At 29.4% G+C, this 15,997-nt stretch overlaps 2 protein-coding genes across 3 annotated transcripts; both read right to left on the bottom strand.

Moving 5' to 3' along the window:
* Positions 1-1,862: 1,862 nt before the first annotated feature.
* Nompb (intraflagellar transport protein 88-like protein nompB) lies at positions 1,863-7,604 on the bottom strand. Of its 2 annotated transcripts, none has more exons than XM_070304259.1 (17): positions 7,513-7,604; positions 7,082-7,213; positions 6,796-6,846; positions 6,488-6,657; positions 6,172-6,367; positions 5,872-6,089; positions 5,536-5,767; positions 4,987-5,144; positions 4,697-4,883; positions 4,440-4,626; positions 4,153-4,300; positions 3,877-3,988; positions 3,694-3,762; positions 3,303-3,603; positions 2,918-3,034; positions 2,037-2,216; positions 1,863-2,006 (listed from the first exon to the last, which is right to left on the bottom strand). In XM_070304259.1, the coding sequence occupies exons 2-16, from the start codon at positions 7,208-7,210 to the stop codon at positions 2,101-2,103; spliced, it is 2,391 nt and encodes a 796-aa protein (XP_070160360.1). In that variant the 5' UTR covers positions 7,211-7,213; positions 7,513-7,604; the 3' UTR covers positions 1,863-2,006; positions 2,037-2,100. The 2 variants fall into 2 exon arrangements, with proteins under 2 accessions (XP_070160360.1, XP_070160362.1); XM_070304261.1 differs by having other exon boundaries at positions 7,459-7,592.
* A 2,909-nt stretch (positions 7,605-10,513) lies between these two features.
* Positions 10,514-14,654, bottom strand: LOC138937727 (uncharacterized). The gene is made up of 2 exons (XM_070304262.1): positions 14,501-14,654; positions 10,514-12,127 (listed from the first exon to the last, which is right to left on the bottom strand). The coding sequence occupies exon 2, from the start codon at positions 12,068-12,070 to the stop codon at positions 10,652-10,654; it is 1,419 nt and encodes a 472-aa protein (XP_070160363.1). The 5' UTR covers positions 12,071-12,127; positions 14,501-14,654; the 3' UTR covers positions 10,514-10,651.
* Between the last annotated feature and the right edge of the window lie 1,343 nt (positions 14,655-15,997).

The raw sequence follows: 15,997 nt of genomic DNA on the forward strand, positions 1-15,997 counted from the left end.
CGATAGTTACTAGGTAATGGCAAATCTCGTTTTTCAAAAGATACAAATTTTTAAAAGCTTCCTCGGATCATTTTCTGCGTGTAAAATTTGAAAAACGAAATTTAAACCTTAAACAAAATATTTAATTAAGATTAAGAAAGCCGAATAAAATATTGTCGGATATATTTATGGTCGCACGTGATTTACGCACATCACATGACAGTCACACCAATCTATTTATTCTCAGCACACCAAATCTACGCACACACACACACACACGTAATTTTGCGCGAATCTGAATAAACGACCCAATGTATCGATCGCCGTCGTTTTTTCCATCTCTGCTCGTTTTATCTTCAAATCTAATTTTTTACCGCATTTGTTATAGTTATCTCAAACGAAAAAAAAATCACAATCAGTGCTTATTTCAGAAAAATATTACTGAAAATATTTACACATTGATCGCGTAAGCAAATTAAGAAGCAATTTAATTGGCAATATCTATAATTTCGGCACAAAATAAATGTCCTATTTTTTAAATATAACGATATAAGAAGTTTTAATAAATATAAATTGTTACTATATATATTAAAATTTTCTCTTACAACTTTTATGAAATGTTCTCATAAGATTTCATAAATGATTATGATTATATATGTATATATATATATATATATATAATCATTTATAAAATGTTGCAAGAACATCTGATAAAAGGTGTAACGGAAAATTGTATCAGAATGCATGGAAATGCGTATGAAAACATATGTGTAGATATATATATAGAGTGCTAAATTTAAAACGTAACAGGCCGAATATTTTGACAATTATTGAAATATAGAGTTCCGGTTTTTTTACGCGTTCATCCAAAATCAAATTCATTTTATCAAAATTTGTCCGCTTCGAAACAATAACCGGACCTCGATATTTCATTTAGTTATAGCAAAATATTCAGTCTGTTACGTTTGAAATTTACCCTGTATATACGGACAAGCAATAAAGTAACATCCGTCTCGACAGACTACATAAGCTGAATGGAGTTTGATTAGAACGGCCGATATGTGTGTTTAAATTTAGATCTTTGCAATTGCCCTAACAGCATAAATCATTCCTCTTTAGTAAAGACCCATCTTACATCTCTAAATATGTTTCGATTGGAAGAAATATTGTATGTAATATCGTACCGATAAAGTTAAATAATATGGTATTATTTGTATTATAAGGGAATAATATAGGGTTCATTGTCTTAACATATATTGCTACAAACTTGTGTATAAAATTCATGTGTATGTGTGTGTAAGTTTATATAAAAATATAATTATTAAAAATATATTTTAATATCATAAATCTCTCTTTAAAGAATCATAAAGAAATAACATTTATGATTCATTTTGTACAAAATGATTCTATAATTCTATAATACGCAATATGCGATAAAGAGATTCTGCGAATCACGGGGCATTGACATATGTTTAATAAGAGATGTCAAATGTAATCAACTCGTATAGTTGACCGCGCTTCAAAAATACAATGGAGAACATTTCACGCACCTTTCTCTCTCTCTCAGCGATTATATATATATATAATTTCACAAACGGATAAATTTTTTACAAGTGAGACTTTATTACACATTCTAATAGATAAACTGATATATAAAAACTTTATTATATATAACTGTGAGTACACTTATAACATAAACACTTAACTCAAAATTGTTCTGCTAATATTAACGATAATATCCTGTAGTAAAAGAATTAAGCATATAACATATGTGCACACATGATACTGTTATATAATTTTTTCAAAAATTACATTAAAGAAATTACATATAGCCAAAAATACAATATATTTAAGACATAAATAAAGTGAGAGAATATAATTAATACAATATATTTATTTTAATAAAATTGTCAATTTTTTCAGGATTCTCATTTTGATATTTTTACTATTTCGAAATATATGGTTTAAATATTAACACATGTTGTTATAATATAATTTGTATATTTTGTACTCTTTTCAACTAATTTTATATATATATATATATATATATATATATATATATATATATATATTAAAAAACATATAAATCTATATAACAGTAATGTAACCAATACGATGTTATTATTCGGGCAATAGATCATCTCCGAGTTCCTCATCACCAAAATCATCATCTCGTTTTCCGGCTGCTGTCATAGGCCTAGTAGGGAGAGGTCCTATAGGATCTATGTAACTCATACCTGAAAACAATCGGAAATGTAAAGAGGAAAACGAAAAGCAAGAATATTACTTTCATGATTCTAATAATATCCAAATAAATATATAAATCATAGACATACTCTTAAATAGATTTGAAATTACATAATCAATATAAATATTATATATTAGAGGATTGATACAATATGCAAATATAACACAGCCTAATAATGTCTATTCCTAGATTCACAGCTCGAATCAGTAATATATAACTGTTTGCCGAGTATTAAGTAATAAAGAAAGAACAAGAATAGACTAGTAAAAGTGGCTGCAGCTATCCATCATTTATTCAATCCATTAGAGTAGCTCGTGTACCACCTGTAGATCACCTTTGTCGATGTTTGCTTTCAATGGAAGTGTGCATAATGCTAAAGCATTAATAATTGAATAACCATTGAATTTTCCACATAAATCACATAATGTTACAATAATTATATGGTAAAATATTTCTCACCAGAATTATAAAACATTACATTATCAGAGATATGTGTAAAATATGGAAATAAAATTATAAGATAAAAAATATATGTAATTATAGATTTAATATATTTATATTGAAAACATATATTCTTAGAGTTCTTAAAGAACAAGATAATGAAGATATCGAATATACGAAAAGTGATTATATTCCATGAAATGTTTGATGATTTTGATGATATTTCATGACAATTTTTGATGATTCTACCTTGATAATCGTTTCGGCCTGAGATCGGTCGTCGATCCGGACTTGGCCTGTGATCTGATAGTACACTCAGTCCTGAACCAGCCCGCGATGATGTGCCACTATTGCTCTTTCTAGATCCTACACGAAATATTTGATCGAAATTTAGTTATAAGTCAGAGAAAATAAATAATTATCGCACATACTTAACAGAAACAATAGTTAGTACTAATTTAATGATAATGAAACATAATTTATTATCTTTTTACAAAAAAATCTAAAAGAATGGTCCATAGATTCACCTTTTTATAAGACAAAAACGACTGATCTTACAAAATTGAACTGCTGAATATATACTTACATACATACATATATATATATATATATATATAAATTAAAATATTCATACCTGTTGTACCTGGTCTTGCTGAACCTTGCCTATCTTTTAATTCTTTAGCTTTTTCAGCCTTCTTCAGTTCAGCTACATACATTTGTGCTTCTTTTAAACCCATATCGCTGCACAGTCGAATCAAAAATTTTAAGCATTCTATATTATCAGGAAATTTATTGTGAATATCTTGATACTCCATGAGAGCTTTATGAAATTGTCCAGTGCGTCTTAAACACGCAGCAACTAATAATCTCCATCTTGGTTCATCTGGCGCGAGTTCTACCGCTTTTTCAAAATAAATCAATGCCTTTTCAGCAACCTTAAAATAGGAATTTAAGATATATGTAGAATATTTTTCATTTATTATCACAAAAGCAATATATTGTTAATAATAAAATATTTTCAATACCTGCATCGATATGAAATAGGATCCAATCCAGTCTATCACTTCAAAATTGGCAGGATAAAATCTGTGAGACTGTAATAAATATATACACAGTTAATAAATATAAATTAAAATATTGATAATACAATTATAGACAATCAAAGATAACTTATAAATAATAAACAGAAATAGAAAATATACACTCACATCGTTATAAAACTGAAATGCCTGCTGTTTATCTCCTATTGAATCATACATTTCTCCCAGTTTCTGTAAAACTCCTGGATCAGATGACAATATACCTAATAATTGATTATACCTGCAATATGTGCAAAAAATGAAATTCATATTAATTACGTTCATAAATTAATGCAAAATTTTAATTTTTAGTAAAATAATAATGGTATATAAATATTAAAAATTAGTTACACAAAATTGAAGAAAAACATAAAGAACAATATATAATTTAATTTAACAAAATACCATTCAGATGCTTGGTCCACATCGTTCATGAGCTGATACAGATGACCAATTTGATATAACGTTTGTGGATCGTGCCTCACCATATTACGAATTTTCCAAAAACATTCTAAGGCCTCCTCGTACATAGTTTGTTTTTTATAAACTAAGCCTAAAAGAAGATTTTAATACTTATAAAATAATATACGTATTAATTTACACATTTCTTGATTACACATAAAATGAATACGAAAATTTTGTGCAAAATAATATTGTAATATTAAGCAACACTAATCTTATAAAATCATTACCTAAATTATATAAAGCTTGTACATGACTAGCATCCGTTTCTAATGCACATAGCAATAGCTCTCTAGCAATGTTCAGTTCATCCTTTTGTATTGCACAAGCGGATAAATTAACATAGGCTGCTGCGTTGTATGCATCAGCATTACGTGCTGCTTCGCCATATTTTTCAGCTTGATCGTAATCTCCTTGCTAAATAATTTTTTTTGTTATATACAAGAAACAGACCGATATTTAATAGATATTTCTAAATTTTGCTCACAAGATAGTAGATGAATGAAAGCATAGTTGCTGCCGCACTGTTAGCTTTAGTGTCGCGATTTTCGAACATCTTTAATGTATCTATTGCCAGTTGCGTTTCCCTATTGTGCAAAAATACCATAGCTTTGTTTATTTCTAAATCAGCGGCTAAAACGCCATAAGCCGAGGATTTTATCGCATCGACGCACCTAAAATAGTTGCGAGAATTCATATAAAGAATTTATATATTTTGTATTAAGATATTACAATGAGATATAATTTGTTAAGTGTTAATAATTATTTAAGGTATACCAGGCAAATCCAGCTGTAAGTGTATCTTCAATAACGGGCGCTATAAGTTTTGCTGCGCAAAGTATACTTTTCTCAGCTTCCAATTTCATTTCCTTTTCCAATTTCGATAAATTATCATTCTTTATAACTTCATTTAATATATTAGATGTAGCATCATCCTACGCAACATAAATAAGAAAATATATAAACTATATAATAAGTATACTTATATAATATCGACTAATATATGAGAGAAAGATTTATATAATTTATGTATAAACAAAAGATTATATGGGAATAAATATTTACATATAATCATCATTCAATGTTCATATACAATAAATAAATAGCATCTCAACAAAAGAAAGAAAAAATATAAAAAAAAGTTTAAATATTGAATACTTGATAAAAGAAAGCAATTGGTAGGAATGTGTCGTTATGTGAAATATGTGCACCTTTATGGATAATAAGTTGATACACACTGTGATACGTAGTGGTGCAGGTATTGGCAACGTTTTGAGAAATACATAGCTTTAGTAAGCAGAGTACACAATTGTGCCAAAAACTCACAGGATTTATGCTATACTTGTCTTCCTGATCTACATTAAGTTGTACTTCTAGTAATTCTAAGAAAGCTCTTTTCATCTTATCGCGATGAGATAATGCAAAATGGCATAAAACAGCATGTAAGCCCGCTTTAAACTCAGCTCTTTCTCTCATCACCCATTCAAAGCTATTAGCCGCCTCTTCTAACCGACCCATTTGCACAAATAACATTCCCATGTTATGCATGATCTTTATTCTGCGAAATATTTGCCCAGTTTATAATATTTTCGATAATGACATAAAATAATTATATTCTTTGGCAATTATTAACTGTAAATAAATTAATGAATGTAAACTCACCTTAGATCCTTATGGACTGTTGGAGCTTGATCAAATGCCATTCTATACATTTTGATAGCTTGAGATAACGTGCCCATTTTCACATAAATATTACCCATATTGACTTTAAGTCTCGCACTATTGCTAAACATCCTGTTCCTTGTTATTGCTTGATAAGTCGCTATAGCCTCTGTATACATTTCATTGTTTGTATATTGAACTGCCAAATTAAACAGCACCTGTTGGAAAAAGAGTTTAAAATTTTGTAAATATATATATACGAATATATAAAACAAATATAAGAAATTTCAATGAGCTTACGGCAAATGTCAAGTCTATATTATGATTATCACTGAGACTGGCTTGTTCCTGCAATCGTATAAGAGCTCTCTCCCTTGAGGAAGCTTCGCGCGCGCGTTCTAAGGCGATCCGCATGTTGTTTTCAGAAGCTGCCTCCGCAGAGCTTTCTATCAAACCCATTATTTTTCTTTCCGATGCTTTTATTTTTTCTTCCGGTCTTAAGTAAAAAAATCATAAAAAGATATTTTAATATGATGCTCTCTGGATGATGTGTATGTGATAAAAATATATCAAAGTATACAGATATATAAATATGCATACAAATATCAAGTCTTACGTGTCTTCTTTATTAGTTTCCAATGGAGGTGCAGGACCTTTGACGCTACTTCCCATATTAAGAGGATCAAAAGTCTGTTGACTAGTATATCCAGCACTTCTTACTGCTGTCATAGGTCTAAGCCCACCAGTCATAGGCTGCATAGATATGGCAGTACCACTTCTTTGAAACTGGGAAAATAAAATAAGATAGATAGATTCTATTAAACTTGGAACTATATCATATAAAAAATTATAATAACATTAATAAAATTAATAAATTAGAAAAATATAACAAAAGCTAGATATAGTAGAGCGGTGTTCTCTTACTCTGCTTGATGTTCCAAAACGCATCGCTGTGCCTGGTGTCTTTGGAGTGAACTGTTAACAAATACCAAATGAAAAATTATTAAAACACAAGAGATATTATTAATAATTGCATTACAAGATTTATCAATAAATAGGTATTAATCACACATATTGCATTGCAAGATTTACTAATAAATACATATTACATAAGAAATTAGATATCATACACAAAGCTGGCAATAGAATTCTATCTGGCAATAGAATTCTGTCTGGCAATAGAAATATAATGACTTATCATCATACTTACTATTGATCTCTTTCCATAACTTGATTTGATAACCTCCTGAAATAATTCATCCTGCTCAAGATCCTTATATACTGCTGAATAATCATCATATCCTGCATAAATGTCATCCTCAACTTCTGCTGCAGCCATGGTCTATAATTTTTCACTTCACAGTACAATTGTAATTTTTCTTCAGTGCTTGTTATATATATATGCAATATAATTATATAAGAAAAATCACCAACTCTCGAATAATTGAAATGAATTAAACAAAACTGTCTTTTTCAGAAAAGTTCTAAATTATAAAAAGTGAAATGAATGAGAGCTGAGAGATTGCACCAAATTGCATCAAATATAAATACAATATACAAATACAAGACAAATACAGATATACAAACTGTTAAAGCAGAAAGATTTTTCTCTGATTTCGCTAAAATTGTTTGTATACTAACGTTTTCGTGTACTAATCTCTCAACAGACGTTGCGATAGATTAAAAACAGAGATAAGCCTGGAAATCACTTAAATTTCGATGGGATCTTTAAATCCTTCATATAGTAACGCCATCATATACATTTATGAGAATTATTTAGCTACACCACTTTTCGACACTGTCGATAAAATCACTGTTTGGTGCATGTCCATGCTATACCTACTATAAAAATTATAGATATAGATCACATTTCGCACACATACATGTATTTAACATTAATATGAATATTTAATTTTTTTATATTTTATTTACTGCGTGTAACTCTTTCCTACTCTAAAATATATACACTATAAACGTTATTATATATATATATATTTTTTTTATGTTTAATTATCTAAGTTTCTAAGTTAACAAGTTTGTTCTTTAAACTATTTTTTAATTGATTTAAAAGTATGTATTTTATACAATAAATTATATTGCACAAAGAGAAAGAGAGAGAACTATTGACTTATAAATTAAAAAAAATTTGACAACTCTAAAATCTCATTTAATTTCCAAATATATATACATTAAAATAAAGTTGTAAAAACTTTACCATTATATGTACTTTTTCATTTTACTTAGCAGTTCATTTAATAATATAAGAATTATATTTCTTTCCAAGTCGTTTACTCGTTATACATATTATATAAGCTAAACAATAATAAGAAATATGTAACAAGTAAAATCATATGCCTGCTTAAAGCAGATGTATCCGAATGTATCAAGTGCACGGGCGTCGTGTAACCGTGTGCTTACTTAAAGCTGATATGCCCAAATTGATCGAGCGCGTAGACATCGTGTAGCTGCATATCTCTTAAAGCAGATATACTTGAATACATCGAGCGTATATAGGCATCGCGCGCAGCCGCGTGCCTACTTAAAGCAGACATGCCTGAATTCATCGAGCGTACAGGCATCGCGTGTCGCGTAACCGCGTGGTTACTTAAAGGAGATATTCTCGAATTCATCGAGCGCACGGGTATCGTGTAACCGTACGCTTGCTTAAGGGTTTACACTATTCTGATATATGAAAAAAAAAATTGAAATCTTTTTGTGTTTTATTCAAGTTTGCAGTTATAAAAAAAACAAATATTTACATAATTATATAATTACTAAATGTATGTATACTAATGATAGTATTCTGAACCTATTGCTGTGATTATTATATAATTATATATTTATTATAATTGTATTATAATTAACTCAAACGTTTTTCTTCTGGAGATCTCGATCAATTCTCCATCATGAATTTGCTCGAGAATTAATCAGCTCCAGATTAATCAATTAGTTTCACAATCCAGGAGACTTTATATTTCTATTAGTATATATTGTATATTGGTATTTGAATTGCCTTCTTTTTTCTTCGTAGTTTAGAAATTTTGACAATATCTTCCACGAAATTCACGAGAAGACGCGCTAATTAGGAAATTCGTCTTTATCGCATATTATTACATCGAATATTCGCGGAATTATTGTCGTAAAATTATATAAAATTATTATGAATCGTTCGTTATTCTCTTATATTTACATGAATGAATGATCGGCATGCGTCGAAATGGGAGAAGGGGAACAGAGATAGCGGCTACTACGCGCTTATAGTAATGCGTTCAGTCACGCACGCGATTCGCGCGCTCACATACATAGATCAGTATTTACAATAAAAGCTGTGTATGTGTGCGTGTGTGCTGACGGTAGTTTCTAGTAGAATCAGCTAGTAGAATCAGCTGAGCTGAATAAGTCGAGAGGGAAAAATCAAATTGAGATATTTCGGTCCTTCGATGCAGGACCAGTTTTCCTCCATCTAAAAGCCAATTTAGTACATAAACGAGTATTTAATACATAATTTAATACATAAACGCAAAAGCAAACGATAACTATAGGCTTCTAATGAATATGAATAAATAAATAAATAAATAGATCAAATTTGTCATCAGTTCTAACAGAGAGCGGCATTTAATTGCTAAGAAATAGAAATATGTCAAAAGAAAGTCGATTTATTAAACTTCTTTTAAATTCAAATACCTCGGAAATTATCTATCATTCCTTGAAAGCGACGGTTTTCTTACAACATATGACAACAATATCAGCAAATTATCACAATCAAGGATTGAAAGTCTCCCTTCGTTTACGTCACGAGCAAAACACATAAATAAGGATAATATCAAGTGCTTCGTAATTTCTCAACAAGTTTACTTGTGTACGAGGGATATAATCTACTTATTATTAGTGACGTTTAGTCTCTGTTTAGCATAGGAAGTTCTTCAATCGAAGATTTTCCTCGAAAAAAGTTTGATGACAATAACATGAATGATCATTTGTTTAATATATCTACGTTTCTTCTTTTTCTTGAAACGTGTTTCTACGCGAGTTCTATGTGATATATGTATTATTTTTTTGGAACTCGTAATCATGACGTCAATCATTATCACACTTCCCAGCACAATTGTTAAAACTTTTAATTGTATTAATGATTAAATAGGATCGGCAAAATGCTCTATTTTTATTTTAAATCACTTTTTAAAATAATAAGATATCACAAAATCAAGAATCAATCTTTTAGATTTACAGATTTACATTATATATATATATATATATATATATATATATATATATATATATATATATAAATACTATTTATTTGCATAAAACATTTAATTAATAAATAATAACAATAATTTATAATTTAATAATTAATTAATATATAAATACAATATCCCAAAAAATAAGAAATAAATTATAATTTTTAAAATAATTTAAGACTACATTATGTTTCATTAAATATATGCCCAGTCTTATAAATCTATATATCAATATCTATATTGAATAAAATAAATTTATTCAGTGCTAATTCTGTTTTTAAGTTAAATATATAATATAATAATCTTTTTAATTAAATTTAAAAATATACTAAATATTTTCACTAGATGTGTAGCATTATTGAAAAATATTTGAAAAAAATATTCATTTCTTTATAATTCGCGATTCTCATCCGTACTTATAAAATAACTTTTCATACATTTTCTATACGTTCTCATAAATTAATATCATAGATATTATCATACGTAATACACAAATAAGGAACATAGGAATTTCAAATTTAACAGCAAAGAGATATATCTTAGACGACAAATTCCGGAACGATCTTGGATGACTTCTCTTTAAGCTTGGCATGTTCCTCAGATCCTAAGTTTGTCGCTTGATTCAGGCTCTTGTGAAACATCGCGTTCATGTGGGAAACAACACTTGGAAATTTCATCAAATAGAGAAACAAAAATTTCAACAATAAGTACATTATTCTTTCTAACAAATTGAGAGAATTGTACAGGCGAGGCATATTGAGCTTGAACATATCGCATAGGTAGAGCAGAAAGACTTTATAATTGTTAAAGTAAGAGATATCACCGGTGCCCTCGTAGAGGCATAGGCTCATGTGTTCCCATTCCGCTGTCACCGTACGGAAGTTTGGCTTTACCCAATGCTCGATGAAGTCGTCAGTACGTTGACGTATTTCCTGTAAACTGCCGCGGCAAAAGTTGTATTGATCCTCGATGCCCAGCAGGTAGCCCAGTCCTCGCCAGAGATGACAGAACGCTTCCAGGTCTTCGTCACTGGCGTTATACACTCCAAACTGCTCCGGATAGAGCACAAACAGACCCATGCAGGCAAACTGCGTGCCCGACATGTCGCCCTGATTCAGACCCTTCATCCTTGACATCGTATACGGGCATTGCCAGCTTTTCGCCGTTGGACACGCGTCCGCGAAGTCTTTCGTGATCATCTTAAATGCCGGACACTTTATATGCGAAATCTCGCTAGCTAGATCGATCTGATCATCGCTCATATTGCATAACTTCCGTCTCATGCAGCGATGCAGTCTTCGTACTGTTTGGACATCATGATAGGCTTGCGTTCCTTCACACCAAGGATTGCTCGTGTACCAGTTCCTGAAACGGTTGATCGTTGACAAGTAGCGCTTGAAGGCGCGATATGGCGTATTGGACTTCTGGCTGAAGATCAGCGGCTTCAATCCGTCAGCAAAGCTGAATATCTGCAGCAAGCCCATCAGGCTGCTTATAGAGAGACTGCAAAAATGACGCAAAGCGAATTGTTGTCCGCGTTTAAACTTGTCCATGTCTAACCAATATGGCCTCTCGTTCACCGGTCGACCGCAGTCTCCATCCTCGAAAGTCGCCGGCAAGACGAATCTCAGGGATTTGGGTATGTTCGGGAAATATTTGCTAGTGTTGCTTATGAGATGGTCATATTGTTCCTTGAGTGTCCATCGATCAAAATCCATCGGCAAACACTCGTCGCTGCCGAGTTCCTGTTTGCACATTGTTATAAATTTTTTGTGCTGATCAGTGAGGGAGTTCGATGAAGTAGGAGCCGATTTATCGCAACCGTCCATAGTAGATTTAAAGTCGGTTATGAAGTCGCTGTTCTTCTGAATTTCTTTCTTAAGAGTAATATTGTTTTTTGCGTAGTCATTCAATAAATTCTCGTCCAACATTTCTTTCAGTTCATTCGACTGTCTCATGTTGTGTAGAAATGCCTGTATGTCTTGTAGAGATTTGCAAAATTTCGAGCGCTGAATCTATTTTTGAGAAAAAAGAAAACACAATTAAAAACTATTTTAATATATTATAATGTCGTAAAGATGATTATAAACAAAGGTGAAAAAAAGAAGATATTAATCATAATAATAAAATCATATTAAAGAATTTTACAACAGTTGCAAAGCTGCTTTTTCTACTGAACGCAGCCATTATAACAGATTATATTCTACGAAGTAATATTCACGCAATAAAAATTTTTTAGTAAAGCGGGGAGCACACACTTTTGCATAAGCGCATAATCGTAAGCATAAGAAATTTGATTGTGCATAAGGAAATTGACCAATCAAATTTCTTATGCTTATGATTATGCGCTTATGCAAAAGTGTGTGCTTAATAGTCATAAAATTTTTTAGTGATAGTTATAGAAAATTTTTACGTCTACAATAAAATTTGCTTTTTTTGTTAACGAAACTATATATAAATTATAAATTAAAATAAATTATTTGCGCTTGATTAAAGCCTTGATCTTATAATTTATTGTAATAAAAGTTATGTAGGAAGTTATTTTATTTTTTAACTGCTTGGGGACAAAATTCTATTGAGTAATAATATTAAAATTTTATTTATGGCTCTTAAGCCTTGAATATTATATTATATTAACACAAATTGAAATTAAAATTAAAATGAAACAATAAAGAACTCTTACGAATGTATCATACAAAGATGATGGAATTAAAAGCCAGCGCGGTTTGTGCGCAAATTTTAATGCGCGAATTTGAATTGTGAATCTTTGCTTAGAAAATGTTTTATTTCTGAAATGGTATATTAAAAGGCAAAAAACTACCTTAATTTATAGACAAGCATAGAATGTTTATATCATATTTATATAATAATCGATAAATTACCAAAACTTTGAATGTCACGCTATCTTATTTATAAACACCCTTTTGTATTCATTTATTTTTTATTTTGTGTATCGTGCGATATGGAGAGATGAGAGACTTCACATTCTGTCTCGAATGTTCATTGTATATAATATTTAATAACTTCTATACAACATGTGTGACTCACTCTTGTTTGACACATTTGTATTATCAATTGCTTTTTTAATATAATATATTTTATTGAACAGTCTCTGTCTCGATGTCTGTCAAGATTCGTTATAACATTTACTTTCTGACAACATATGACTTTGTTCTATATATTTATATTATTATTACATTTTTAATACAATATATTTCATTTATTTTGTAATTATGCTGAGGATAGTCAAAAAAAGTATTGAAACCTACGCTTTTTATTATTAAATTTATCACCATCACTTTATATTAATATTTGATTATAATAAAATTTGCGCACAAATTACCGCACTTTTAATAGCCTTCGCTCACCTTTGTATCATATAAATTGAAATTTTATGTAATTGATGATATCAATGTAACAATTTGTAAATATATAACATTTGTAAACATAATACTAAAATTTTAACTTTTTCCGGGGTTAATTACATTTCAGACAGCATTTTTTTATTATATATTTAAATGCATTACTATATATATATTGAAAAGAGAAGAAAATTCCGAAAAATTTAAGAAAAATCAGAGAATCCTACAAAGGAAACAACACAGTCCTGACGTAGGAGAATTCACTAATTTCGCAAACATGTGCAACATTGTATAATCAGGTACAATAGTAAATAAATAAGTACAACAAATAAATGTGCAAATGTCGAAAATTTAACAGATCACTTTTCACTTATAAACTTTTTAATTAATTTTTTTCTTACCAATTACCTTCGTGCAACATTGTTAAAACATACGTATAACCATAGCATTTATTGCATCATTCTGTTTCTTTGTTTTCTATAAATTTCTCAATTAATTTATATTTTCTTAAAAAAATGATTGAGTCAGATTATCTCATTTGTTGCAAGATCTCAATTCAAAAGATATCTATTGTGAAAATCTAATTCAAATGTACATATTTAAAGATACGTATTATCGATGCTAGGATTATCTGGTAAAATTCTTAAGGTATCAAGAAAAGATTTGAATATAATAAAAAATTTTAAATTTTAAATTTTAAATTTAAAAATTCGACTTGATAATCGGTGCGATTAACATTTATTTATTCTAATAAAAGTTAAAATGTTCGAAAAAATCAAATGCACAATTTAACCAGTCGGTTTTAAGAAAAATGTAAAGGAACTATGAAACAATTTTGTTGCTATAGATAATTGATAATAATTATCTATTTTTTGCATTCGATTAATATTGATAAATATCAAAAAGATATGACAAGACTTTTAATTTTTAATTAATTTAAATAAATCTCGAAACAATCACATTGAGATAAATTTACATAATAACATTACATAATAATTACAAAATAAATAAATTCGTTTCACTCACCCTTTGATAAGAAAGCTATCAGTCGTTGATTTTAAAAGATTGTGTACGTTAGCTTGAAAATTCAATGCTGCTATTTGTAATTCACGTAAACTATTGTAACATGTACTTCGCACTCTCTTTGAATAGATCGAAGTACTTGCTGTGGTAGTCTCTTCAACCGTGAATCTGCACTAAAATTTTGCAGAGACCAAAGGCCTTATATATGAGAGGAGGGGAAGTCCCTAGCAATTCTATCGCTATCATCATATGTAAGCTCGATTCAGATGCGCTTTTCTCTGACGTAAACACTTGGGTATGAGTGAAGATTGGAAGCATTATGCATGCTTTCTTCCGGTCCATCTCTAACCTTTATGGAAAAATACATTCAATTTATTGTTAGATGATTAACACCTAAATTTGAATGTTTAACATCTAAAGTTGAGTATTTTCATGCATTTTTGTGCATGAAAACATAAATCTGCAAATATTCACATAACTTTAAGAAAAGAAATTTTTTTAGTTGAGAATTTTTATTAAAATACTTAATAATATTGTTATATTGTTATGTAATATTATGTAATATTAATATAGTAAAAAAAAGTTTTTATCAAATCGTTGCACTGCAAAAAAATCTAGAAAATGTATTCATTTTTCGAAGATTCAAACGGGTATACTCCCTTAAAAATAGGATTTATGTTGTATATTTAATCTTCCTAAAAATACCATTGATTGTATATTTAAAAATATTAAATATCAATGATTTTTCAATAGGGTAAATTTAAATGTACGTGTTGAATGTACGTTATATTGAATAATATATAAATTGCATAAAATGTGTTTTCCATGTGTAAATATTTTTTGTTTTGTTCTGCATATATTAGTTTGTCAGATTATTATTTATGCTATTATGCTTTTTCTTCTGTTGTTACATTATTGTAACAGTTTCGTTTAGTTTAATTTATGCTAATGCATTGTCACGTGTGGCTAGGGTTGCCAGACGTCCTCCAATCGGGAGGACAGTCCTCCAATTTAGTAAAATTCTTTCTGTCCTTCGGAGGATGTTATTTATCCTCCAATTTCAGCAAATGTTTTCTCTCTTTTTTTTCGTTAAGCGGTGTTATTTGAGAAGAAACTAGAGACCTTCCTGCTTTCTTCCTAGACGATAGATATATATAATACGGTATATATATAACAGATATAATTTAAAATATATTAATTATAAATATATAATTAATATATTTTACATATATATATATATATATATATATATATATATATATATATATATATAATTAATATATTATAATTAATATGTTTAGGGTGTATCTGAAATAATGCACTAAACTTTAGGAGCGTATTCTAGAAGTCAAAATAAGACTTTTTTTCTTATGAACATGGGTCCGCAAATGAACCCCACTCCGAGCTAAAATTCGAAAATGTATGAAATTGACCAAACACTCGCAACGCTGGCTTACTTTACTTCATAATTTACTTTATACCAAATTTCAACCTTCTGCC

This window comes from Polyergus mexicanus, unplaced genomic scaffold (assembly GCF_030449975.1).
Source record: "Polyergus mexicanus isolate NDT 795.1 unplaced genomic scaffold, iyPolMexi1.0 SCAF_11, whole genome shotgun sequence".
Taxonomy (NCBI): Eukaryota; Metazoa; Arthropoda; class Insecta; order Hymenoptera; family Formicidae; genus Polyergus; species Polyergus mexicanus.